The sequence below is a fragment of the Echinops telfairi genome, unplaced genomic scaffold (assembly GCF_000313985.2).
Source record: "Echinops telfairi isolate 266 unplaced genomic scaffold, ASM31398v2 ScPeMD7_16;HRSCAF=60, whole genome shotgun sequence".
In the NCBI taxonomy this organism is placed as follows: domain Eukaryota; kingdom Metazoa; phylum Chordata; class Mammalia; order Afrosoricida; family Tenrecidae; genus Echinops; species Echinops telfairi.
Genome location: NW_022103913.1, coordinates 11012504 through 11036568, shown reverse-complemented (window position 1 = coordinate 11036568; position 24065 = coordinate 11012504). Strand labels below are relative to the sequence as shown.

Below are 24065 nucleotides of genomic sequence, written 5' to 3'. Positions count from 1 at the left end.
AAACCCAAATGAAGGCCGAACATGATAGTGGGACAAGAGGAAAGTACAAAGAAACAGAGGAAAGAGCTAGGAGGCAGAGGGTTGTCTTAGAGTTGTAAATAGAGGCATGTGAAAATGTAAATATATTTGTATACAATGAGGGGGTAGATCGATGTACATATATTTATAGGTCGAGTATTAAGGAAACATGATTTTCATCCTTCTTATTTTCATGAGATGTTAATATTCTTTGATATTAATCCTCTGTTTTACTAATATCTTCCCCAGTTTCAGGTAGACTTTTCAATCTTGATTTTCTCTTCATTTGAAACTTCTAAAACTACAGTATTTTTTTCTATTAACTTGTAATTACTTTTGTTAAAAATTGATCTCTCCACATGGAAGAAGCACACCAGCCTGTGTGATCATGAGGGGTCGATGGGATCAGGTATCAGGTAGCAAAATCTCCCAACAGTATCGAAGTGAATGAGGTGGGTTGGAGTGGAGACCCATAGCTCATCTGGACAATTGGCTATCCCCCCACAGAAGGGTTGTAAAGAAGGCATGATTCAACCAAGGTGCAGTATAACACTGATGAATAACCACATTCCTCTAGTCCCTGACTACCTCCCCTCTCCCCCTGTCCCCACTCCCATGACCGAGTTCTACCTTACAAATCTGCTAGACTGGAGAACACACATTCGTACAGATAAGAGCTCACGACACATGGAATTCAGGACAGATAAACCCCTCAGGTACAGTAGTGGGAGTAGCCATATCATGAGGGGTAGGGATATGGTCAGGGGGGAGGAAGGGTGAGAAAAGGGGAAACCATCACAAAGGATATATAGCCTGCCCCCCAAAGGGGACGAATAACAGAAATGTGGGTGAAGGGAGACAACGGACAGTGTAAGCTAAGAAATAATAATAACAATATATAATTGATCAAGGATTCACCAGGATGGGAGGGAGGTCGGGAGGAGAAAAAAGAGGAGATTATACCAAGGGCTCAAGTAGAAAGGAACTGTTTTGGAAATGATGATGCAGCATATGTAAAAGTACCCTAGATTCGCTTGATGTATGGAATGTTGTATGAGCCCCAATAAATGATTTAAAAACAAACAAAACTTTCAGATCTCTTAGATGTAATAATTTTCTTAAATGAAAATTAGCTTCCAAAATAAAGATGCCCAAGTTAAGCACCGACAAAAAAATTGATATTTCTGATTCCATATTTTAAGTCTTATGTTGTTAAAGGAATAATTGGGGTGGCAGTGTACAGTCCTGGCACCCCTCTTGATTTTAAACCATGTCTTATCATTGTTCTGTTAAAACAGCTTCTTCTTGGTCTCTGTATAGGTTTTGCAGGATTTCAATGGGGGGTTTGGAATTCCCATTCTTTACAATGTTACCTATAGTTTGTTATGACTCATACTGTTGAATGCTTTTATATAGTCAATAAAACACAAATAACTCTTTGGTCTTCTCTGCTTTTAGTCAAGATCCATCTGAGGTTAGCTATGATAGCCGTAGTCCTTGTCTTCTGAATCCAGCTTAAATTTCTGTTACCTGGCAATTGGATAACCCCTCACAGAGGGTCACAAGGAAGGGACCAGCCAGTCAGGGTGCAGCCTAGCACCAAGGAAACAAACAGCATTCCTCTCGTTCTTTACTGCTTGCTCTCCCCTACTGTCATGGCTCCCGTTCTCCTGTATGAATCTGGCTAAACCACAGCATATGAATGCGTCCAGATAAGAGCTCTAGACACCCAGAATCCAGGACAGATAAAACCCTCAGGGACACACACACACACACACACACACACACACACACACACACAACAAAAACAAAAACACCTCAGGAACAGTAATGGGAATAGCGATATCATGAGGGTAGGGAGAAGGGGGTGGGGGAGGAGAAAGGGGGCCTGGATCACAATGATCAATGTATCATACCCCTTCTCCAGGGGGATGAGCAACAGAAACATGGGTGAAGGGAGGAGACAGCAGATGGTGCAAGATATGAAAATAATAAGAATTTATCATTTATTAAGGGTTCACCAGGGAGGGAGGGAAAAAAGAGGAGCTGATACCAAGGGCTCAAGTAGAAAGAAAATGCTTTGAGAATGATGGTGGCAGCATATGCACAAACATGGCTGATGCAATCGATGTCTGCATTGTTGTAAGAGGTACATACCCCAATAAAATGATTTTTTAAGAAAACCTACAGGGCAGTACTAATCTTTTAAAAATAAAAATAAAGTTTGGATACCTTCCGGTCTATGAAATGCTATAGCCATTTTAAAAATTGCCTGCTATAAAACTTGATTTGCATGTGCTTTTAATGATACTGTTTAATAATTGCAACATTCTTTTGGGGTACCATTCTCTGGAATAGTTACAAATCCTGAGCTCCCCTAAGGCAGCCTGTTCTATAGCTGTCTTCCACTTATTTTGGCATAGACCAATGAATGCTTCCGGTGCCACATTTTCTTGTTGAAACAGTTCAATTGATACTCAATTTCTAGTGCTTTGATTTTTACTAATGCCCTCAGGCAGGTTGGACTTCTTCCTTTAAGAGAATTTTGACCAATTCTTTTTCGTACAATTCTGTGTGTTCCTTTTAACTTCTCTTGATGCCATTTAGGGTTTCCCTAGGGTCCTTCAACATTGCAGTGCAAGGCTTCATTTTGTTTTTTCTTCAGTTTTTTCTTCTTGAGACATGCTGCACGTGTAGGTTTGTTTTCCTGTGGACCTTGTATGTTTGGGTTGAATTCTAGTTCGTGTTGTCATGTGTGTTAAACTCAGCTTGTTATTTGCTGCTGTTCGTTCTGTCTAAAGAGCTCCTCTTGGTATTTTTTGTAAGGTTGCTCTGGTTTTTACGAATTCCTGTAATTCCCGTTTATCTGGACATATCCTCATTTAGCTGTTGTATTTGAGTGACGTAAGTCCTTAGGAATCAGAACTGACGCCATGGCAGGAAGTTTGGTTTGGGTTTATATCATTCTTGGTTGGAGATTTTCTCTTTCAGATTTTTACATATTCCGTCCCATTGCCTTCTTGTGTGATTTCTGCTGCGAAATCAGAGCCTCATGTTAGTAGTTGCCCTTTGTTGGTAACTTTGTATCTTGTCGGTTGCTCTGATTGTTTTCGAGTTTACGTTATGGGGATTTTCTTTGGGGACCTTTACTTCCTGGGGTTTGTTCAGCTCCAAGAACGCATAGCTTCTTGTTTTTAATCATGTTAGGAAACTTGCTTTGTGCTTGTTTTACTTCCTATTTTCGAATCCCCGTCACCTGAAATTACTTCTCTTGAATGTGTACCTCCTAAGTCTTAGTCTTCTTCGGATTTTTGTTTTTATCTTCTAAAAAAGTATTCCTCTAGCAGTGTAATATTAACAGGTTTATCTTTAAGCTTACTAATTAGGCCTTCCACTTGTTCAGTTCTGCTCCTCTGCTTTTTGATACCGTATGTATTTCTGAGATCTTACTATTTACCTGGATTTTTGTTTATCTAATTTTTCATTATTTTGTCAGTTTGTTTCAGTGTTTTTTTTAATTCTTTAATTCTTCTGAACGTTTATTGTGTTTTCCATGGTTTTGCCTTTCTTTGTCTACATCCGGTGAACCTATTTATAAACCTTTTGAATTCTTTATCAGGTAGTTCCAATATTTTTCTTTCTGAGAAAGGTCTTCTGGCTTTGTGTAATGATCCTGTGTCTGAACGCTCTGTCACCGTTGCTTCATGTGAACTGAAATTGCCTGTTGTCTTAGAGACAAGGTGGTTTTATTGTATTTAATTACTCTTGTATGTTGATAAACATAGCCATTCGCTACATGTGTATTAGTGGGTGAAATCAAGAGTTTGACTACGTGTCCAGTGTGTTTTCTGTTTGAATAATAGCACTTCGGAGCCCCTTTGGCTGGTGTTTGTTTATTCTGGCGTTTGGCTGTTAGGGTTCAGATAGTGTAGAAGTGGGGAGTGGCCCTCGGCCAGTTGCAGGAGGTGCAGATGAGTCTGGAGGGAAGGTGGGCACAGTTACCGTCTCCTGCTGGATGGGTAAAGAAAGAGAAAAGACTTTGAAAAATGAAGTAGCTAAAACAAACAAACAAACAAATAAAAATGAAAGAAAAGTTTATACTTATAAACACATAGGAGAAAGGTAGTAATTATAGCAAGAAACAGTAATAACTGACGAATAAAGTAAAAGGAAGGAACGTGAAAACACAGTAGAGAGAAAGCACACACAGAAGGTAGTACTAGGGAGGGTAGCACAGAGGAGGGGAGAGAAAAGTGGATGGGGAAGAGAAAAAGTAAGAGTCAATAAAAGCAGGAAAGGATAAAAGAAAGGAAACGGAAGAATGAGAAAAAGAAAGCCGAGGAATAACGGAGAGAATGACCAGGAAGGCAAAGGACGGCTGAGAGCCCAGCCAGGCTGAGAGTCTGGGGAGGACACAGTTCCTGGCTGACTACGGGCCATTCATGGTCGTGAAGAAAACAGCCAGTGGTGAGGCCAGGCCTGGGCTCTTTTCTCTGAGTGCTCCCTGTCATACTGAGATGAAGAAACCATTTTCTTTCTTTTAAAGAAATCATTTTATTGGGGGCTCATACAACTGTTATCACAATCCATACATCCATCCATTGTATGTCAAGCACATTTGTACATTCGTTGTCATCATTCTCAAAACATCTGCTTTCTACTTGAGCCCTTGGTATCAGCTCATTTTCCCCCTCCCTCATGAACCCTTGATAATTTATAAATTATTATTTTGTTGTGTCTTCCACTGTCCGATGTCTCCCTTCACCCACTTTTCTGTTGTCTATACCCCAGGGAGGAGGTATATGTAGATCCCTGTAATCAGTTCCCTCTTTCTACCTCACCTTCCCTCCAGCCTCTGGTATCGCCACTCTCAGTACTGGTCCTTAAGGGATCATCCGTCCTGGATTCCCTGTGTTTCCAGTTGCTATCTGTGCCAGTGTACATCCTCCGGTCTAGCCAGACTTGTGAGGTAGAATTGGGATCATGATGGTTGGGGTGGGGGTGGGGGTGGGGAGAGGAAGCATTTAGGAACTAGAGGAAAGTTGTATGTTTCATCGTTCTATACTGCACCCTGACTGGCTTCTCTTCTCCTCGCCACCCTTCTGTAAGGCCATGTGCAGTTGCCTACAGCACTCCCCCTCATTTACAGTGATATGATTTTTTTGTTCTTTGATGCCTGATACCACATCCCTTCAGCACCTTGTGATCACACGGGCTGGTGTACTTCTTCCATGTGGGCTTTGTTGCTTCTCAGCTAGATGGTCACTTGCTTACCTGCAAGCCTTTAAGACCCCAGATGCTATAGAAGAAACCATTTTTCAATGGTTCTTGAGAACACACTTCCATTGTGGGTAAAATTAGGGATTTCTTAGAAGCTCAGCACAGTTTATCTTTCCATTTCTAGGGTGCTTGGACATTAATTCGTCGGTGAAAGGGGCTCGTTTTGTCCGGTTCTGTGATGCATTCAACATTCCACTGATCACTTTTGTTGATGTCCCTGGATTTCTGCCTGGTGAGTCACTGAAGTGGGGAGCAGCACAGGGTGATCTGCCCAATAAGGCACCTACTTTATGTAGAGATCTTCCTGCAGAATTTCTGAAGAATTTGTGACTTCTCCATGTGCTGGGTTTCCAGGAAGCAGGGCTTTGTGAGTGCTGATCGTGCCCTGGTCATTCAGGGTAGCAAGAGAAGACCTAACTGAAGGACGGACAACCCTCATGAGAACTTTTGTGGGTACTTATAACTCTCCCTTGTGATCTAGGCACAGCACAGGAATATGGGGGCATCATCAGGCATGGTGCCAAGCTACTCTACGCATTTGCTGAAGCAACTGTCCCCAAGGTCACAATCATCACCAGGAAGGTAAGCAACCCAGTTTTGAGACACTGGAGCTCTGTCTTCCTGGAACATGCCATGGTTACAGGTCTGGTAAGGAGTTTCACTAAGGCTAGAACGGTGGTTTTCAACCTGTGGGTTACGACTCCTTTGTGGCTCGAACGACCCTTTCACAATTTTATGGTTGAAGTTATGCTGTCCACATGTCCATAGTCTTTTTATCTCAAGGGAGGAACAGAAAGAAATGGGAAAAAATCGGAAAAGGCAATAAGGATCACTGTGGATGACCTTGGAGTTATCCTCATATATTTTCTGAACTCGCTCCCTGGTGTTGTAGAGGATGGTTCTTATTCTTTGTTCCCATTTCTTGACTTCTTTGAATTTGTTGGGGGCCGAAAGAAACTGGTTGTCTTCGGGTCTAACATGTAGAATGGATTTCTTGAATAGGCCTATGGAGGCGCCTATGATGTCATGAGCTCCAAACACCTGTGTGGTGACACCAACTATGCCTGGCCCACAGCAGAGATTGCCGTCATGGGAGCAAAGGTGAGGACCTCCTGCTTTCTGCTTCCTGAGCCCAGGGATGGACGCTCCTGGGAGGAGCTTAAAATGCAGTTGGAAAATATTAGACAGAGGCCAGAGCCCTGGTATGGGGCAAGACCCTCTAGGCTGTGACCATATCCTTCCTGAGGCCAGCTCTCCCTCAGCTTTGTCTTAGGCTCTCGCTTCAGGTAAATATTGATGGACAGGCGAAATGAGCGCAAAGAGGGTGTTAAAGGCCCACAGTGGGTTGTAAGATCGTGAAGGGAAGAGAATTGGATTAGCTGAGCCAGTTCCTAGGAGGATTGGACATTTCCCCCAACTCCACTTCAGCCCCCAGGGGCAGCTTTGCAGCACACACGTTGAACTATAGCTCTAGGTATTTCTTGGTATGCCCGAGTCTCACTCCTTTCCTATTTTGAGATGGCTTTGAGCAGTTCTAACTTGAAGGCCTATTTTTTTAGCCTCATCTAGTAGACCAAGCATTTGCAGTTTGGTCTGTCCTCTGGTGAATGAAATAAAAGCCCAAGATAATGAAAAACAGCACGCTTACGTTCCTTGATGCAGGGGCCATGGAGCGAATAGAGGATAATCAGAGGAAGAATGGGTGCAAAAGGGTAGAGTGGAATCTTGGCGAGAAGTTGAGTGGCCCCATCTTTGCTTGCGCTACCACTCTGGGAGGGACAGTTGAGTGCCCCATCAACTGGTCTGGGGTCATGATGGTTGGCCCTGGTCAGTACATGCCTCTGTGCTGTTTCCTGGATCCAGCACTTTGTTCTACTCCTAGTAGTTATAGGTCTCACAAACTCACAGGGCAGGGGCCACTTCTACCCTGTCCTATTGGGTCATGAATCAGTGTCGATTAGATGGTGGTGAGTTTGGCTTGTTGTCGATTGACGAAGTTCACAACTACAATGTTTTGACCAAGAAGTTTGCAATCGTACTCAAGTGACAATGAGGTGGAGGTTTGCCTGGTTTGGACCGTCCAGTGAAGTTTGGCGATTCCTCTCGTGACAGGGTGCTGTGGAAATCATCTTTAAAGGGCACGAGAATGTGGAGGCTGCTCAGGCAGAATACATCGAGAAGTTTGCCAACCCTTTTCCGGCAGCAGTGAGAGGTAGGGGCACAGTGGGAGGGCCACTTTGTTGATTTGCTTACACATTCTTTTACTTTGGTCTCATGCACCTTCATCTTGTTTTTCTTTAAGCAACAGCATTACTGACATGACTGTTTCTAGGTGTTGCAGTTATCCAGTGCTATGCAAAAACCAGTCAACCTTTGTGACTTAAAATAATCACTTGTTACAGATGCAGTTAGGTTAAATTTGATCTCCCTTTATAAGTCATTTAAATTTGTTCGTTTTTAATATTTTCTTTTTCAATTAAAGCTTTTGTTTTACTTAAAAAAAATGTTTTCCTGTTTATGAAATCCAGGACAGGAAAATCTAGACAGTAACTGGATTAATGGTTTCTTGGGGCGGGGGGGAGGGCGGTTGGATTGGAGATAGCAGGGGAGGTAGTGGGGAAATGGGGAACTAATTAACGAGTACAAGAATGAAGAAAATGCTCTAAAACTTGTGATGATTGTACAACTCTTCTTGATGTGGTTGGACCACTGAATTGGATGTTACGTAAATTACATGCTAATAAAACTTTATGGGTAGTGACATATTACTAAACACTTTTTTGGCATTGATCTGGGCTTAGCTGGCTGGTGGTTGATTTGATTGGGGTTGGATGTTTCAAGTTGGCCTCCTGTGTACGGCTTGTACTGCCTGTCAGCTGGATTCCTCTCCACTTGGCCTTCCAATCTTAAAGCAGAAAGGTGGTGGAGGGGAAACCGCAAGGCCCTCTGAATGCTCATTCTTTACCGTTTCTCTTAGCCAAAGTTAGTCATAAAGTCAGAAAATAGAGGCTCTGCCTCTTGGTGGGAGGAGTGATTATAGATGGATTTGTGTCGAGAGAGGAAATTGTAGTCATTTAAAAAATACAGGTATGTTTTGTTAATTTTGTTTTCTGTTGAATTCACTTTAGCATGCTGGAGGCATTGAATAGGAGTAACTTAGCTTTTTTGGTCAAGTGGTCCGAGAGCAGAAAGAGTGATCTGCCAGAATAGGCTTGTTCCTGGGAAGAAGGGTCCTGCCCATTATGCCACGGTGGGCGGTGCTTATATTCTTGGCCCTGGGATGGTGCCCAAGGCTCAGCATAAGGGTGGGGAAGGGGGATCATCTAGGGCTGTGCAGATAACCCACCTCCTCGTCTGTTCTTTGCCAGGGTTTGTCGATGACATTATCCAACCTTCTTCCACCCGTGTGCGGATCTGCAGTGACTTAGATGTCTTGGCCAGCAAGAAGGTGCAACGTCCTTGGAGGAAACATGCAAATATTCCACTGTGAACACTCTTAAGAAAATGAATGTGGACTAAATTACTGCCTGGCCATTTATGCTCCATTCCTACCTTTTGCAATCATGAACCTGGGAATCTAAATACCAGTAAAAACTTGAAATGACTAAATTTATTAAATTCTAGAAAGGTCACTTTTGTACCTTACTGTAAAATCATGTACTTTATTAAAAAATGTAATTGATCCTTTTAACGATATATTTCATTTTTATGATAGAAATGGGAAAAATAGAAGTCTAGAAAGGAACCGGTATGTAGTCAGCTCACCTAGAGCTGCCCTTATTTACTGACATGGCTCTCCCCTCCAGAACACTGCCAAGCCCATGCTGTGTGCCTTTTACAGTAATGAGGCCTGCCACGAGTGACGAGAGAAAGCCTAGTTTCTGTAGCTGTGCATATCCATAATGTCTTCAAAGGCCCACTCCTATGGGGCAACCACACAATCAGCTCAGGGTCTCGAGCTCAGTAGGACCCAGCGGATGTTTCCTCAAAGTATATCCAAACTCAGCCGGTGAATCACAGCCTACCTCTTCCCTTATGCTCTAGGGAATTCCAAGGAATAAGAGAAAGTTGACGAGCTATTTCTAACTTTCTGCTATCTTAAGCAAAATCCTGGCTCAATTCACATGGTTGGCAGTTTGAAACCAGCAGCAGCTCCGTGGGAGAAAGACTGGGTTTTTTACTACTGTCAACAGGTTCAGTCTCTGAAACCCACAGAGGGGCACACTGACTCAATGGTAGTCAAGTTTTTTGTTTTAAGCAAAAATCCTTACTGACACAGAAATCTTCCCATCATTTTAATAAATTATCAGGAAAGACAAACTCTCCCAGGAGTAGCAGGGCAATAGGATGACTGCCACACACCTGATTTTGCACAGTTTATTAAAGGAAAGATGAAGCATCAGTTTCAAATTGTACAAAAGGAAAAAAACCTCATATTGCAAATGTACAATTTACAGAATTACTAGCAAAACCAATCAAGGAGACACTGAAAATACAAAATTGATTGACTCAAACTGAACTGGAAACCCATTGGAGTAGATTTTAAGCCTTTTTTGTGTGGTACGGTGGTCTGTGATTCTAAGTCAGCATTGTTTTCCACATGAGGCTGTGCCCGGAGACTGGCTGCGTGGCATGCTGCCTGGCCAGAGCCCCAGGCAGGGCTGCAGGGGCCGGCAGTCCAGTCATCCCTGACCGGTCTCTTCCAGCGGAGCCCCCACTTCTGGAAGAAAGTGACACCCCGGCCCCTTAACTGGTGCCCAGGCATGATGGATTTAACACACTAACATTTGTTGGCGACCAAGTTTGTGTTTTTTTTTTTCCAGAACTGTACAAATATTGAGAAAAATCTGTTGTTGGTTTACTAAAGGATGAATAAAATTATCAATTTTGCTTTCCCTGACAAAAGGTAATCATATGAGTGTACAGATTTTAAAAAAATGCTTTTCATTTTTGGTAGAAAGAGAAAGCCTCGTGATTCTGTTGCAACTACTTTAAAAACCAGCCCCAAACAGCTGTAGATGGATGGGTTTGGACAATCTGAGGCTCACTTTACACATCAGACAAGGAGGGACTAAGCAGACTCAAAAATAATAGCAGCAAGTCAGTCCTAAGTCTTCGGAGACTGTAACTCAACCACTGGAGACCGTCTGAAGATCCGTAATTTCTTCCCCCAAAGAATTATTCATAATATGCACATTTAACACTGAGATGTAGCTGTATTTTAAGGTAAGCATTAAACTTCACCCTCTAAGCACAGACTTCTATGCAGCACATACTTCTATAATTGGTAAAATTAACTCACAAAATCAGCATAAAAGGTTATCGAGTGCATGGAAAGTAGACACATTTATGTTACACTTAAAATTACTTTTGAATGGAAAAGTGATTTAATTTTGGATTTCTTCATGATCATCTTAAGAAAATGGAAGTCTGTAATTTGAATTTGGCAGGGCATAAAACAAGTGGTAAAAATAGCAAACTGATAACTTGAGAACCGTTTTGTTTTACTGAGAATACTTTATTTGCTGGTAGAAGTTGCTAAAAATGCACAGAACAAATACCAATAGAAAATGTACTGTATTTGACTCTCCCTGTTCTATATAAAATGAATGGTGCACAGCATCTGTTGGAAAAATGGCTGCATGGGGCATCTTTTATTTTATGCCCTTTATAAATAAAAATAAACCTTTTTATTCAAGAGTATATAAAATCTGGGCATTATATCATATCCACAGAGGGTTTGTGGTTTTGGCAGAGATGCACTATGTCAGAACATTCTCTTCACTGATCCAGCGTCTGCTCCACGTTTCTGTGCTCCACAAGGTCAACCAAATCCAGTGAGCTCCACAACACTCTTCAGCAATTAAGATGAGCTGTGTACTCGTAGGTTTAATAAAAATGGTTAGCTCTTAAAACATAAAAAGGCAAAATGTTAAAACGGTTTTTAAATTGTACAACAGGAAAATAAAGTTAAAAATATTTTTTTTTTTACTCAGTGCTGAGTTTTCATAAAACAGGTGTATAACAGTGTTTATCTTGACAGCTGTTTTTAAAAATTTAAAATTTCTTCCTCCCTCCAGAAAAACACACTCATCTGTATTTGGGGTAAGTCCAAAGTGAGGACACAAATGATTTTCCAGGTCAGTCATCGGAGGTGACGATCGCCAGTACTCCCTTGCATACATGCCCTTTTCTCTGTCACTGCAAAAAGGGACTGACCTCTATCATTTGATTAAAAAACAAATAGATCACATCAAAAGTGTTTTTTCCCCATCCAAGCTATCACAGTATATAGGCCTCTAGCTCTAAATAATAGAGTTCCAGATTTGTAAAATTTCTTCAGACTTCAGAACATAGGCATTCCAAATCCCTAGGAAGATGAGAAATAATGATTAATTTCATGCATGCAGAAGACTAAGAAACCACCGATTAAAAACAGTAACGAGGTAACATTTACTGAGTCATCTTCTATGATAGCTGCGGAGTCAAAGAAGTCTGGCCTCAGCTCGGCTCGCTCCCGCCGGTTCCGTGAAGGGGGCTACAATGAGAAGGCAGGTGCTTTATTACTCTCCTGAGACACAGTATCACAGCGACACACAACGTTTAGGGTGGACTTAAGAAAAATTTAACAGTGCTTTCGGATATTTTCATTTAGATTAAAACAACTTCACATGTAAATAAATATAAATAACTTGGGGGCCTATAGACATATATCTTCCATTTTAAATTATGGAGCAGTTAAACTTATCACATATGAGGGCTCCGAGTAAACTCCCCCAGTTCTACTGGCTGTGGGGGTAGTAGGGTGACCAGAAAGGTGATGGATTGAATGACTTCATTTACATTTCTTACAAATTTTTCATTATGTAAAATTTTAAAGCTACACAACAAGAGACAGTGCTATGATGACCTCTCCTCACCCAGTTTATTGTCAACATCTGCCAAACTACTAGCTCTCCTTGCTCATTGAGCTGCGTGTTTATCTTGTCATTTTACCTGTAACTATGTGACTGACAAACTTAAAAAAAACAAAACCACCCTGCCTTTACTATTCCTGACATACTGCGGAATCATTCCCTAGTATCGGTGTTGCTGTAGACCCCGTGGTGGCGGAGTGGTTACGGGGTGGGCTGCAAACCAGTGTCAGCAGTTCAAAACCACCAGGTTGGAAGAAAGATGGGCTTTCTAGTCTCTTCCATAGGATCACTCGGAGTTGGCATTGACTTGATGGCAGTTTAAATTTTTATTTTTAATTGCTGTTGAGTTAGCTGCACCTCATGCCGACAACCTTGTGTGGAACAGCGAACTGCTGCCTGGTCTTGTGCCGTCTTCACGACTGCTTACTTGAGTTCATCCTTGTGGTCACTGTTTCCATCCACCTCTGAGGGCTTCCCTCGTGTTCATTTGCTTCTATTTCAGCAACCACGAATTTCTAAACACCTGGTTTTTGACTGAAAATGTGTCCAAAACAAATGAACCGAATTGAGTCAGTCTTAGGATTTTAGCTTTTTAGGAATATTCTATTCAAATTTCTACTAAGATTGATTTACACATTCTTTTGGTGGGTGGTTCCTGGTATATTTACTCTTCTTTTCAACAGCCGCCTTCCATTGTCCATTCTCCACACTGCACATTCATAGGGGCTAAGTGAGAAAGGTGAAGGTCTCGGGCAGGCCACAGTCTGAGTGACAGCTTCACTGTTCTACGATTTAAAGAGGCCTTTGCAGATCTACCACTGAATATGTAATTCAATTTCTTGACTGCTGCTTCCATGAACAAGTTCCTTATCATTTACTACATATGCAAATTTTATTATCTCGCAGAATTTTTTTACAGAACATCTACCAGTTCAACATGCACAATACAGGGATATTAATCGCATTTAGATGATCAACGATTATCAATAATTGTACCTTTCCATCGAGATAAAAATTGAGTGCTGCCCAACGTCCCTATCATCTGAGTCTTTGTCACCTAAAATAGCACAATGACCGGCCCAGCAGCTGTTCTCACGAATTAAACCACTGATCTGTCTTGAGAAGACTTCAGGGCAATAGTTTGGGGTTCATCCTCTCACTCTGTGGCATGAGAAAGCCCCCATCTCCGAGAACAAGAAGTTCTGTTCTGCATTCCCCTGCTTTCGACCAGTACCCTGACACAGAGTCTTTGGTCAAATGCACCCCGGAGGCAGTCAGCCGTCATTTAGTTCTGGTCTCATAGCTGGGGAGGCATCTGTTCATGGAGGCAATTAACTCCACCTTCCTCCAGTTCCTAATGCCTCTTCTGGACGAGGCAAAGAAAGACCAATTGTGCCCTGGACGGCCGCCTGCAAGCTTTTAAGGCCCCAGGCAGTAATGAACTGAGGGAGAACAGAAGCTTTCTATATTTAACAGAAGAAAACCAATGACTTTCTTTACCAAATCGATAACCATGGTGTCTTCAAATTCTTCATTCATGTCTTCTAACTGGCTCCGGGATGACATCATCACGTCTTCAAAGATGGGCTCAGCATCGTCTTCCATTAGACCCCGACTGGGAAGGAAAAGTGCCAGAAAAAAAGCTGTTCAAACTCATCCAACTTGGAGTCCCAGCCCTTAGATACCAGCTTTTCTAACAGGCAGAAAGCACAGCTTCAGTCTACACAAATTACACTGAATGCCAAGATAATTAAAGGCAGTTCCTTCGATTTCTAGATTTCATCTCACCAGAGGGAAGTAAAATTAAATGCAATAACACTTATTCAGCTATGTATTAATTCTTTAAAACTAGAATGGATTGCCACTATCATCCCAGTTTTACAAATAAGAAAAGGAAAACAAGTTTTACAGCTTGTCCAATGTCAAGCTGGCAAGTGGCAGCACCAGGATTTAAATGTTGAAAGCCTTAAAAAGGCATGCCCCCCACCTCCATCCTTGACTACATAACACAGCCTGAGCTATACTTTCAACTCTGTCTACATCCGAACATCAGAGCCCCAGGTCATTTTACAAAATGACCAGCATGGCATGCGGTGGTTATGATATTCCATGAACACTTACACAGCATGCCTTACTCCAGTTCTCACTTTCATGTAGTTCATTCCCGTTCTGTCCTTCCGATTTAAGTCTTCTAACTTCGGCTGGCCTAACCAAGAGATCTGCATCTGGGGACTAAGAGAGGGCAGCATTACTGATTCTGTGGAGGCAGATGATGAGTCTGACAACAGCCTCATGCTCAGGAGCATGTTGTGCTCACATACATATTGGGAGAACTAGCTGGATTTATTCCAGGGCCAAAGTGAGTTCTTTTCTGATGGGTGGATCAAAATTCATAAAATGGACCAGGAAAGAATGTGGTCTATCTATATGAAACTGCTATTATTGCTGGATAAAGGGTTATTTGCCCAACTGAGTGGGTGTTGGTGGGAGAATTTCCACTTCAGTAGAACATTGTTAACATGACTATACAGAAAGATGATTCTGAAATTGTTGAATGAGGGCAATCTCTCCTCAGTGTGACCCTATTACTCATTTTTAGGGTGCTTGGAAGATGATTCTGGGCCTCCCAGCCCCCTGAGGGGAGGCATGTTAAGAAGAAATTTAAGGCACCTAGTCCATGGTTAGGGCAAATACTCTGTCCCAGGCTGACTTCAGTTAGTAGTACATACTTAGTAATTATGCCCTTACTGCATACACATGGGTTAGGTATTAAGCAGCTCTGTGGTTAAAATCTGTCTGTCCTTTTATGGGAGAAAAATGAGACTGTCTGCTACTGTAGATTGAGAATCTTCAGAAACCCTCTAGAGCAGTGGTTCTCAACCTTCCTAATACCGCGACCCTTTAATGCAGTTCCTTGTGTGGTGGTGAACCCCAACCATAACATTATTGTCGTTGCTACTCCATAACTGTAATTTTGTTACTGTTATGAATCGGGCGACCCCTGTGAAAGGGTCATTTGACACCCAAAGGGGTCCCAACCCCCAGGCTGAGAACCGCCACTATAGAGGGTTGCTGTGATTTGGAGTTGAAACGATGCTGTGGGTTTGGTTTATTTGTTTCCCCCACTTCCCAGGTGTTCCTAGCTAGAGAGCCAGCCCCGTGACCACAGAACTAAACGATGCTGGCCTGGGGGGTTCAGAATTTGGCAGGATAAGACAAAAATCACATTTTCCCTCAGTCCTTCCGAGGTAATCTGGTCTCTGCATGCTGGACCACGTCTGTAACTGAACTCTATACTTATTGGCACATACGCATTTGCAGAAACATGCCTCTTCAAAGACTTAGACAGAATGTAAAGAGCAGTGGATCCAAGGTATCATCATGTGAGGCAGCTACCCTGGTTAACCCTACAGCAGAGGAAAGCACGAGAAGAAAACCACAGCCAGGAGGAACTGACCCGTGACAGGATCAGGGAGCCAAGGCCGACTGCTCAAATAAGGAAGAACTCAACCTCCAGGGAGGGTGCGGTCCCTTCATCTAATGATGCTGGTCCTAAGGCAAAGCACCATGAACAGTTGACTATGAGTTAAACTGATGAAGAAAGTCATTCTGTCTGTTCTGACTCCGACGTCTTAGGAGACATACTCTGCTCCCTTGGCAAATCCTCAGGAGAAACAGTCCTGCTCTGAGGTAAGCCACCTGAAATGATTATGTAGTCAGACACCCTGGAAAAAGGTCTCTGAATTCTGTCAGGCTAATATCCACCATGGTGTTGGCAAATGTTTTAACAGATCAAATAGTTTACCATGTACTAACTGACAAATAAATTGATAGCCAAATATGTCATTATGAAAACCCACAAAAGCAAGTATTTTGGAAGAATTCTGTCGAAAAGATGCTCTACATTAAGTATTTTCTTTAAAATCTTTAACAGTGAAAGGTTTAATGTTATAAAAATGAGTTTTTCTTACTTGTGTAGAAAATCTGGTTCAGAGCCGTGTTCAGACTCGGGTTCCTGGATCTGCTCCCCCATGGGCCGGCTGCTCTCCCGCAGCACGGTGGAAGTGAGCGGTGGTGCTGGCAGGGGCCCTGGAGTCTGAATCGTGCTGTCTGTTCGGTTTAGCCACGTGTTATCCAGACTTTCATCTGTAAAATTCCAGGTAGTTACACAATGTCACGGGAGGGAGTGAACTCGGGTCGCACTTAGAGCACAGACTCATCTGAAGCCTCACTCATAATAAGACTTTCAGTTTTCTCATATATAAAATTGGGATTTTCTCAGATATAAAACTGGGGTGTCAATTCTAGCTTCATAGACTGGTAAAGACTAGATATGGTAATGCATGTCATCATGAACATACTAGCTATCACACTGTCAACTCAAGTGTTTCAATCTGATGATTCCTTCATCTTAGCAGGAGCATAGAGCCAGTCAGTTTCCTCAGCTCTGGAAAAATATGGAATGTGAACTTGAGACCTCCTCCAGACCTTGGGCTCAAGCAATCCAGGGTCTATTTTCTGTATCTCCCAGGTGACCTGGGAAGCAGCATTTAACGACCGAATGGCTGTAACTAAGAATCAAATCCTCTTGCACAAGTGGACACTGGGCATCAGAAAAGAACCACTGCCCCCATGAGGTTATCCATGTAAGGATGGGTTGGGAGGCACTGGTTTTGTTTGCTGGTCCCTTCCTGGCCCTACAGTCTACCTCCTCTGATAACTCCACCCAACCCATATTTACCATCTCCTTAACTTCTAGGGGAAACAGCTTCTGCTTACTTCAGCCTAATTACATGCTATCTTGCAATGGCTGCTGATCTGCCATGTGCACGTTATTGAGGGTTACATTCCTACTAGGTGCTGTCTGGAGCTAGTTTTCTCATTCTTTTGACTGCTTACAAAGATTTGAACAGATAAAAAGCATGCTTACAGTATATCCTGAATATTACACAATCATAATTTTTACCTGTAAAAATTAAGAGTAGTTTTTGCTGTATTCTCTCTTTCTGAAGAACTTAAGTCACATAGGATGAATTCCATTAACATTCCACCCTCTATTAAGACTCAGGGGAGTCATGGTGGCAGAGTGGGCTATGTGAAAGGCTGCTAACCACAAAGTTGGGGGTGGTTCAAATGTACTAGCCACTCCACTGGAGAAAGATGGGCGCCTCTAAAGGGTTAGTCTCAGATCCCACGGAGCAGCTCGACTGCACCCTGTCGGGTCGCTGTAAGTCAGAACCAACTCGCTAACCGGAGCCCGAAGTCTCAGAATATGGTGTACATGTTAGTTCTTCGTTTGCTAAATCAAGTATTTATCTCTTTCGGTGTACTTCTCAGATTTACAATACTTTATCAGTCACTTGTGCATATTCTGGGATGGCCCAGTAAACACATATCCATTGTCTGGTGAAGGTCATTCCACTAATAATTTACTAGATCTCTTCTTAGTTAATCCAATACACATGGTTTCATCTTATGTTCATACCAGTTTTCATTTAGCATTTAATTAAAAACGTTTGCTCTCTGCCACCCTTAAAACCGTATGTAAAACAATTCTATCATTTAAGTTCTTAACTGGGTAAATTATCACCTCTCTACTCATAGGTGACCTTTTGCAGACAATCTTTCCTGATCCACTAAAAGCTGGGTTACCTCTTCTATGTTCCGAGTGGACCATGTTTGGAGCCCACAAGAATATTTACCTGAAATGGCATGCTTCTTTGTCTCCCATCCATACTGTAAGTTCTTTTATTAATACCTACCTACTCTTCAGCACCTAGGAAGGTGTGTAGTGTGCTTGGTAGATGCTTAATGAATGACTAGCTTCAGAAGTGTTAATTTTTCTTGACTAGATCCTCCTACCTCCTGCAGGTTCCCCAATGCAAGCATTTCTTGTAAAGTTCCCATGTAGGTGCCTAATAGTTCTGAGCATGCCATCTCTTAGTCATTTGGTTAAGTTTCAAACTGACAAAAAATTTCACTTTTCCAATTTAATAATAATGATCAAATCAGGTTACATTGAATAGTCCACACACCCACTACCCACTGCTATCAAGTCATGTCTGACTCATTATCAACCCTATGCCAGAGTAGAACTGCCCCTTTGGGTTTCTGAGGTTGAAAATCTTTATGGGAGCGAACAGCCTCATCTTTCTGGTCCACATATACTTCCCTTAATTCTTGAAGATAATATATTGTGCTCTATTAGTGAATTACATATAAAGAGTGGAACTCTTTATAGGAGTAGAAAGCCTCACCGTTCTCCCTCTGAGTAGCTGGTGGTTTCAAACTGCTAACCTTTTGGTTAACAGCCCAATCTGTAATTATTATACCAGCAAGGCTCCTTATTTAGTGAACAAAAATATTTATCCCCCGAGTAGGAAGCTAGTTTAGTATATTCAATTTGTTGCAGAGGGATAATCTCATTGTATCAGCATCCCTCTGATATTATGGACAAGTTTTATAGATTAGAGTTATTTCTATCTTATTTTAAGATTTAATGTATTAGAGGTATGTAGCATGAGGATCAATTTTACAGAGCCTTGTAACTGTTTCCTCTCCTTCGTTCCTGTATTCCTCCCTCTATGGTTCCATGCTCCTTCAACACCTTCTCCCTTGATACTTCCTGTCTGAAGCTCTCAGTGTGATCAGATATACGAGGCAATCGATGTTTTGTATAATCGGTGGGAAAATCACCATTACCTTCTGCCCACAGATGATATGCTACTTTCAGCTTTTAATTCTACAAAGCTTGGCCTCTTCAGTTAAAACTGACTTACCTTCCACTCGTTTTTTGTGAAGTGGGGGTCGTCCTTTCTTATTCCTTACTGATGACGTTTTGCTGCTGCTACTACCACTGTTCACAGACATTCTGTCATCTTCCCCTCCTGTTACTAATGAATTTCTGTAGGAGATGAGTGGAAGCCACACATCTTCCCTCCGTTCCACCATCTGCTCAGTGAGGAATTTCTCTAGGTATGAATGCCTAGAGATGCAAGAGAAGGAAGAAGTGATATCCAAGGAAGCAGTTCATGGAGCTTACTTTTGAACAATCTGAGTCTCTGTGTGTAAGTTCCAAAGACTCCGCTGATAACTGGTTACCTCTGGCAAAAAGGATGGAAAATTTAAGGCTTTGCTTCATATACAAAGGGGCTTCAAAAAGTAGAAAAATGGAATTAAAAGATAATGGTAGTTTTGAATGAACTCTTTAAAGCCCCTTCATATTCTTGGAATAACTGAATATAATAAATGCTAAGGGATATTTCTTTGTTTTAAACACTAATACACAAAATATCAGAAATTTGGCTAAAATAGTCTATTGGAATTTACTTTCAAACCAAAATTAAATTTTTGAACTAGTAGAGTGAGCAACTTGGTATCTTCTCCCCAGCGAACGACCTTTAAAGGGTAAAAATGATAAAAGGCAATCATTTAAAGTCTCTGGAAAATAGACAGACATACAACAAATGGATAAAATGTTCATTTAGGAAAAAAATCTTAATCCCAGCAAGAATAAAGAGCTTATAGCATTTGAGGCATGACCTGCTCCCTACTTCACAGTTCTGTGTTACAGATACTATTCTCGGTGCTCTACTCCAAGAATGGGGCTAAGATGCAGGGTTTCATATTCTGTTCGCTCCACAGGCTGGGGTCATCCTGGCCCTGGAATAGCATCTCTCCTCTCCCCAGCCCTGTGTTAGAGAACTTCATTCAGGAAGGAGCGAGATACCTGTGTCCCATCCTTACCCCACTTCTGATTCTACTCCAAATGCTACAGGCTAAGAATGCAGAGCTGAGAAAAGGGGCATTACTTAGGAAATAAGAAGGATGTTATCTGTGCCCCTAACCTGTTCAGTAGAATAGAAGTTCTGCACAGGAGCTGAGGTAGACCATAAAAATGAAGTGCTCTGTCCAAGAGAACTGATTCTGGAATAAACGTGTGGAAAGTTTTATGCTTAAAAGTGCTTTTGATGACAATGAAGATTCTGTATGGAAGGAATTAAGAGGGTGATGGTATCTTTATGATAATACAAGTAACAGTGAGTGAAACAGCAGGGGGGTAGAAGTTACCAGAATCAGGAAAAGAGACTGTCCCAAAATTGGCATCACAATTTCTGAGATGTTAGGAATCTGTGCACATATGCTAAGCAATACTTACTCTGGGGCAAACAGAGTAGGAAATGGGGCAGATTTGAATGCATTCCTGAAGCCACAGAGATCTATCAACAAAAGTTGTTACATTGGCACAAGGGACTTCAGTCAAACCTCTGTTTAAGCACTGGCTGAACAATAAACTATTCTAAACCAGAGACAATCCCTAGGAAGCCAAGTTTAATAAACAAAACCATCTTTCCCTGGCAGGATGGACTACAACAGTGCATGCACAAGCCACAGACTCAGAGGACCAATCAGAGGGAAAATCCAAGCTATGAAAACTCCCCAAATAGTGATAGCTACTTTTAAACCACATACAAATCAAAAAATAAAGTTTGTAAAAAAAAAAAAAAATCCAAAAAACTAACTGGGGAGCTTACGTACAACTCTTGACTAATTAGTGGCTTATGCGGGCCTATGGACAACCCATTAGGAACTAAGGCTAAAACATAAAAACAAGGAGGGAAAAAGATCTTAGCCAGGATATTAGATACTGTTCATTATCCAAATCACTTAACAAAGGAACAAATGACCATGAAAACACCACCATCAACTTTCAGTGGGACAGGAATCAATATTTAGAGTAGGTAAAGTATTATTTTACAGTATATCATATTTTCAGTGGATTATAAATAATGTGCAGTTTTCAGCAAAAAATTACAAGACATGCAAAGAAACAGTAAAGTATAACAAAGGGGGGAATGCAGGAAATAAAAAGTGCCTCTGTAGGGATCAAAACATTAAATTACAGACAAAGCAATTATCATATATGAAGGAACTTCACAAAGTTCATGGGAAATTGAAAGAAGATATAAAGTTTTTTCACGTAGTTTTTGAAGTCTAGACATCTAAAGAATTAACGAAACAAACAATCTACAGAATTAAAACAAACCAGTGTCTTTTATCAAATAGAATATTAGTAAAGAGACAGAAATTAACTATGAAAACATTGTAAATTGATACTGTGCACCTGGAAAGTACAGTAGCAAAAATAAAATTCATTAGATTAAAAAAAACAAAGAAGAAATGAAAGTGAGCCTGAAGATCAATCAGTATAGAGCAGGTATTCTGAATACCAGAAAAAAAGAACACAGGAAAAAAGGAACAGTTCCTCAGAGAAACCCGAGACACTGTTAAGTTACCAACCTATGTGTAACAGGAGAACCAAGAGAGAGAAAGTGCAGAAAACATTTAAAGAAATAATGCCTAAAAACGTCCCAGGATCAGTGAAAACAATCTACACCCACAAATTCAAGGAACTCCAATTAGGATAAATGCAAGTAACACCCTTATTACGTTGCAGGGCAATAACGAGAGAACCCTGAAAGCAGTCAGAGAAAAGCACAAGGGGATCCCAGGAAGATTAGGTGCAGATTTTCCATTAGGTACAATAGTGGGCAGAATGCAGTAGGGAAATATACCTAAAGAGCTGAAAGCAAAAACTGTTAAATAAGAATCATATATCCACATTTAAAGAACATATTGTGTATTGTTTTGTTGTTACACGATGACATATTAAATCAATAATGTTGATTAAAAAAAGGGAAGAATCTTATATCCAGCAAAATTCTCTCTCGAAACTGAAAGTGAAATAAAGCTATTGTAAACAAAAAGAAAGAAAGCCATTGTAAGGTGAATAGAAGATGAAAGGATTTGTTGTTAGACCTGCTTTAAAAAATAGATACTGGGAAATATTTTAGTTGAAAGTGACACCAGAAAGTAATTAAAATATGCATGAAAAAACAGTGCTGGTAAATGAAATTATGTAGGTAGTATAATAATTGCACATGATCTTTTCTTCAATGGCTTAAAAAAAACCAATTGTATTAAACAATATGTATCCAACAATGATTTTGTTGGACCAATAACACAAAAACATCATGCATGACAATAAACACAAAGGAGCAAAGCTGTAAGGAAATGAAACCAGTTGAAAATTAGAACATAAGGGGAAAATGAGGAGAATCAGAAATGGTAAAAAGTTACTATAACAAATTCTATAAACATGTATTAGTTATTTCTTTTCCTAGATTCTTTAAAAGATACAAAATTACATGAATTAATAATTATAACAGTAATTATTACTTGTTTGGTTTGTAATATGTATACATATAGTATATATAACAATAATGGCACAAAAGGGGGAGGAATGGGTAGAAAGTAGTTATATATTCTATGCTAGGATATATATATATATGCTACACTAGGCTTTAAAATAAATCTCAATAAATTAAAGTGAAATAAAGCATGTTCTCCAACCACAATAGAATGAGGGAAAAAAAACTTACATTCCCCAATATCAATGCCATTCCCTATTTAAGCTGTGTGAAATGCTCATTTGCATTTTTATGCTTTGTTTTTCTACATTAAAATAAACTTGTTAAGAGCAGGAACTTGTCTATATTATTCCTTATTCAGTATCTGGCCAGAGTAGAACACAAATCACAGAACAGCACCTGGCCATGTGATGGGAGCAGTAAATATTCTCTGATCTCATAAGGTCAACATTTTTTTTCAGAACCATTATTCATACTCATATAACCCTTACTGGCCCTTACACATGTATTATGATTTACATTATAATAGACTCATCAATTTATAAAATTAGGGATCCATTAAACTTTCATTATTTAAAAAAATTTCAACTTCTTAACAAGTTATTCAAAAATTTTTACCTCATAATTACATCCATGTATGTACTCATTTCTTCAAATTGTTATCAAAGATCAATAAAGAGAATTAAGAAAGAGATCTTCTTTTGAGTAAAATTAAAGAAATAAAAACTAATTAGTTAATTAATTAATTGCAGATTAAGGAATCATTTTCCTTTGCTTAATTTCATCCTGGGTACTAAAAGATGAGCAGTGAAAAGAACTACATAAAAGCTTGAAATAAGCTACAGTTCCTTAAAAACAAACTATAGGAGCCTGAATTATTAATAATTCCAAATATTACAGATGATTAAAAAACAATTTTCAAAAAATAAAGCTTTAAAACATGCAACAGTGTTATGACCAAAAAAATATTTCTCCTATAATGTACAACTTACACAGTCTTTTTGTCCTGTCGAAGAAGTTTAGAAGAAAATTCACTGAGCACTTCAAGGAAAGCCAGATTAGGAGGTGGATATTCTTGTCCTTTCTGATTTTGGTATTTAAAGGCAAATTCTATGCCATCCCTAAAGTGAAAGAGATATCATCTTATTTTTCCAGATAGTTACTATAGTTTTCAAAAGGAGTCTGAATTACAAAAATGAGAAGACAGTGTAATCAGATCAATTCAAATGGAAAAACTGTTAATTTATAGAAGATATAGTTGCATATAATAATATCTAATTTTATTATTTACAATAAACTACTAATATTGTGAAAAACAAGCCAATAAAAAAGCAAAACAACAAAGCGGAATTCCTATGGATATCTTTCAGGGATAACATAATGCCCCGGGAAGGTCCTTAGAATGTCAGGAAATCTGCTCCCTGGAGCTGGTCCTTGCCCAAGTAGCCATGCATTTAAAAAAAAATTATTTAAAAAGTGTTATTCAGTTTTCAGCTATATGGTTAACCAAATCAGTATTACAGTCTTTTTAAACCCATTCCTACTACATTTGCTAATAACCAGGTAAGAATATTTTGTTCAAAATAAGTTTTCAAATTATAAATGCCCGATAGTTAGGAATCACTACAGATAACATCCA

At 40.3% G+C, this 24065-nt stretch overlaps 2 protein-coding genes across 2 annotated transcripts in view; one reads left to right on the top strand and one right to left on the bottom strand.

Annotated features, from left to right (window-relative positions):
* Positions 1-8989, top strand: part of PCCB (propionyl-CoA carboxylase subunit beta) — a 118727-nt gene extending 109738 nt beyond the window's left edge. The window contains exons 11-15 of the mRNA XM_004712100.3: positions 5423-5530; positions 5780-5880; positions 6301-6399; positions 7411-7510; positions 8667-8989. Coding sequence (XP_004712157.1) covers positions 5423-5530; positions 5780-5880; positions 6301-6399; positions 7411-7510; positions 8667-8788 — 530 coding nt within the window. The 3' untranslated portion in view covers positions 8789-8989. The remainder of the gene's footprint in view (positions 1-5422; positions 5531-5779; positions 5881-6300; positions 6400-7410; positions 7511-8666) is intronic.
* A 672-nt stretch (positions 8990-9661) lies between these two features.
* The window catches only part of STAG1 (stromal antigen 1), a 296042-nt gene continuing 281638 nt past the window's right edge, over positions 9662-24065 (bottom strand). The window contains exons 28-34 of the mRNA XM_045287455.1: positions 23419-23547; positions 18995-19200; positions 16187-16361; positions 14337-14447; positions 13716-13830; positions 11756-11836; positions 9662-11668 (exon numbers count right to left, since the gene is read on the bottom strand). Coding sequence (XP_045143390.1) covers positions 11645-11668; positions 11756-11836; positions 13716-13830; positions 14337-14447; positions 16187-16361; positions 18995-19200; positions 23419-23547 — 841 coding nt within the window. The 3' untranslated portion in view covers positions 9662-11644. The remainder of the gene's footprint in view (positions 11669-11755; positions 11837-13715; positions 13831-14336; positions 14448-16186; positions 16362-18994; positions 19201-23418; positions 23548-24065) is intronic.